Source organism: Quercus lobata, unplaced genomic scaffold (genome assembly GCF_001633185.2).
Source record: "Quercus lobata isolate SW786 unplaced genomic scaffold, ValleyOak3.0 Primary Assembly Scq3eQI_73, whole genome shotgun sequence".
Taxonomy (NCBI): domain Eukaryota; kingdom Viridiplantae; phylum Streptophyta; class Magnoliopsida; order Fagales; family Fagaceae; genus Quercus; species Quercus lobata.
In genome coordinates, this window is record NW_022154703.1 from 194867 (window position 1) to 198042 (window position 3176).

The window sequence follows — 3176 nt, forward strand, 5'->3', positions numbered from 1 at the left end:
TTTGTTTAATTAGTTTAAACAAATGGGTTAGATTTGGGTTTGAGGGATTTTGGTTAATAGTTGTTTTGTTTAGGGTATCTGATTTGGCTAAAATTGGATTTAAGTATCTAGAATTGATTTTTCCCATTTGGGTCACTTTTATTTTGAATTTGCTTTCCCATTCAAATTAAGATGAAGATTTGTTTTGTCACTCAAAACAAATTTCTTTAATAATTAAAACCACTACAAAATTTTATTTTAAAATTTTATTTTTTTTGGGTCTGTTGTTTCTGAATGGTCACTTTTTAAAAGCCAATGGGAATCTGCGAAGAAATTTTATATTGGATGCCTCTTCTGCTCGATCACTTTAGAAGTGTAAGATGTTTAATTGTCTTTGAAGGGGCAAAATTTAGCGCAATGGACTTTCACCACATTGGGCCTGACGGATCCAAGCCCATGGACCGGCAACAGTAGAGCCCAGTGGCCTAGAGCAGTTCCATATTCTTGTCGCACATGTAGGGTCTCCAAGGAAATCAGAAACCTAGCGCAAAGAGCATTCCGGAAGATACGTGCGTTAATCCCCTCTACAAGGAAATGTCTTGTCCATCACGTTTGGGATTACTGAAGAGGATTCCTATAAGGAAAGGACTTTCATATCAAGGAGGAGAGGTCAACCTACTACTATAAAAGTCTCAATACCCTCGTAAATCAAGGTACGCATAATTTACCCTCTCTAGCACTCTAGAGTTGAGAACAATTCTAACTTGACCGTCGGAGGGTATTTGGCCAACACCACACCGATGCCCTCGGTGAGATCACTTATTTCTTCTTGCAGGTTGTTAGCTTGAGCGAGCGTGAATTGTATAGCTCACTGGTGATTTTACGGCATCATCAGTTGGCGCTGTCTGTGGGAAGGCGAAGAATTTGAGCCAGATTATCGCCTCTCGGATATAAAATTCGCATGGTACTCACTCGCTCGATGGCTACCACCAACAACGCTCAAGAAGAAGAGCCACCGAGATCTACTACATTAGAAAGGCAGGTCCAGACTCTCATGACAGCAGTAGAACGACTCACAAAGCAGAACCATGACCTGGAGGAGCAGCTACGCCAAAGGGATGCAGGACCTAACCTTCAGGAGCAAAACCAAGAAGGTAACAGTGCCGAGCGAAGGGAGCAGGAGAGGCCAGAGGGCAACAACGCCCCAAGCCGACCGGAGCGGCAAAACGTAAGCCTTCCGTCTCTCATGGATTTTGCCCCTCCGCCTATCATCCCAGAGATGCAGGCGATGAAGGAGCAGATGGAGGTCATGATGAATGCCCTTAAGGGACGAGTATCTTCTGATCTCGACGATTTAGTGAACAGAACCGACTCACCATTCACTACGTCCGTCAATTCATTCCCCCTGCCACCAAAGTTCGGGATGCCTCAGATCGAAAGCTATGATGGGGTCAAGGACCCCCTCGATCATCTAGAGACCTTCAAGACCCTGATGCACCTTCAGGGGTACCAGACGAGATCATGTGTAGGGCGTTCCCGACCACGTTGAAGGGGCCTGCGAAGGTTTGGTTCAGCAGGTTGACACCAAACTCCATCAATACTTTCAAGGAGTTGAGCGCCCAGCTCACCTCACACTTCATAGGCGAACATCGGTACAAAAGGTCCACCGCGTGCTTAATGAGCATCAAGCAGCGAGAAGATGAGATGCTGCGGGCCTACATAACTCGTTTCAACAAAGAAGCCCTTTCGATTGACGAAGCTGACGATAAGATACTCGTAGCCGCATTTACTAGCGGGCTACGGAAGGGTAAGTTCTTGTGTTCCTTGTACAAGAATGATCCAAAAACCATGACGGACGTTCTCTACAGGGCTACCAAGTACATGAATGCAGAGGATGCATTGTTGGCCTGCGAGGAAAAGCCTAAAAAGAGGGAGAGGCAGGACACGCGACAGGATAGGGGGCGAAAGGTCGCTAGAACCGGGGATCAACGTGATGAAAAGCGCTCCAGACCCCCCACTGGAAGATTCACCAATTTCACCCCGTTAACCGCCCCGATCGACCAAGTATTGATGCAAATCAAAAATGAAGGAGCATTGACTTTCCCTGGAAAGTTGAAGGGAAACCCCAACAAAAGACCGAGAGACAAGTATTGTCGCTTTCACCGAGACCACGGGCACGACACAGCCAACTGCTACGACCTAAAGCAGCAGATTGAGGCCCTAATTAGGCAGGGGAAGCTACAAAGGTTCGCCAGCAAGGAAAGAATCGATACACCGGAGGAACCGGCCCCACGACGGGAGAACGAGCACCCTAGACCACTCATAGGGGACATAAGAATGATTGTAGGGGGCACAGCTATAGCCGGATCTTCCAAGAAAGCCCGCAAAACCTACCTAAGGATGGTCCATAGCGTCCAACTCACAGGATCCGTACCAAAGATGTCGCGAATAGAAAACCCCGTCATAAAATTTTCAGAGGATGACGCTTGGAGACTTCACCATCCTCATGACGACGCGCTAGTGGTCAGCCTGCAGATAGGGGATTATAACATGCACTGGGTCCTCGTCGACAATGGCAGCTCAGCAGACATCCTATACTATCTAGCATTCCAGCAAATGAGGATTGACAGGGAATGGTTGTTCCCAAAAAACGCCCCACTCGTGGGATTTGGGGGTACGAAGGTGATCCCTTTGGGCACAATAACACTAGCTGTGACGGCGGGTGACTATCCTCAGCAGATCACTAAGGAGATAATGTTTCTCGTAGTCGACTGATCGTCCGCCTACAATGCCATCCTCAGGCGACCCACTCTCAATTCCTGGAAGGCGGTAACTTCAACATACCACCTGATGATCAAATTCCCGACGAAATATGGGGTAGGAGGACTGCGGGGAAATCAAGTAGCAGCACGAGAATGCTATATTGCCATGTTAGAGATGGAGGATCAGCAGCAGACGATGTGTATCGGGAAGCAGCGAGCATTAGCAGAGCTAGTTGAAGAGCTAGAAGAAGTAAGACTTGACAATATGCGGCCTGAACGAACGACTAAAATTGGCACACTAGCCAGTTGGCTAGACGATCACGACTTTCCTAAGAAATAACCAAGACGTCTTTGCCTGGAGTCATGAAGACATGCCAGGAATCGACCCTCGGTCATGGTCCACAGGCTGAATGTGTCGCCCTCCTTCCCTCCAAT

At 47.6% G+C, this 3176-nt stretch overlaps 1 protein-coding gene across 1 annotated transcript; it reads left to right on the forward strand.

Moving 5' to 3' along the window:
- Window positions 1–958: 958 nt before the first annotated feature.
- Window positions 959–2754, forward strand: LOC115972746. The gene is made up of 2 exons (XM_031093006.1): window positions 959–1365; window positions 1509–2754. Exons 1-2 carry the CDS (start codon window positions 959–961, stop codon window positions 2752–2754), a joined length of 1653 nt encoding a protein of 550 aa, XP_030948866.1.
- Window positions 2755–3176: the final 422 nt, after the last annotated feature.

Coding starts and splice junctions, on each gene's coding strand:
- LOC115972746 (XM_031093006.1), top strand. CDS start 959: ATGGCTACCACCAACAACGCTCAAGAAGAAGAGCCACCGAGATCTACT. Junction 1,366..1,508: donor ACCGACTCACCATTCACTAC/GTCCGTCAATTC, acceptor GATCATGTGTAG/GGCGTTCCCGACCACGTTGA.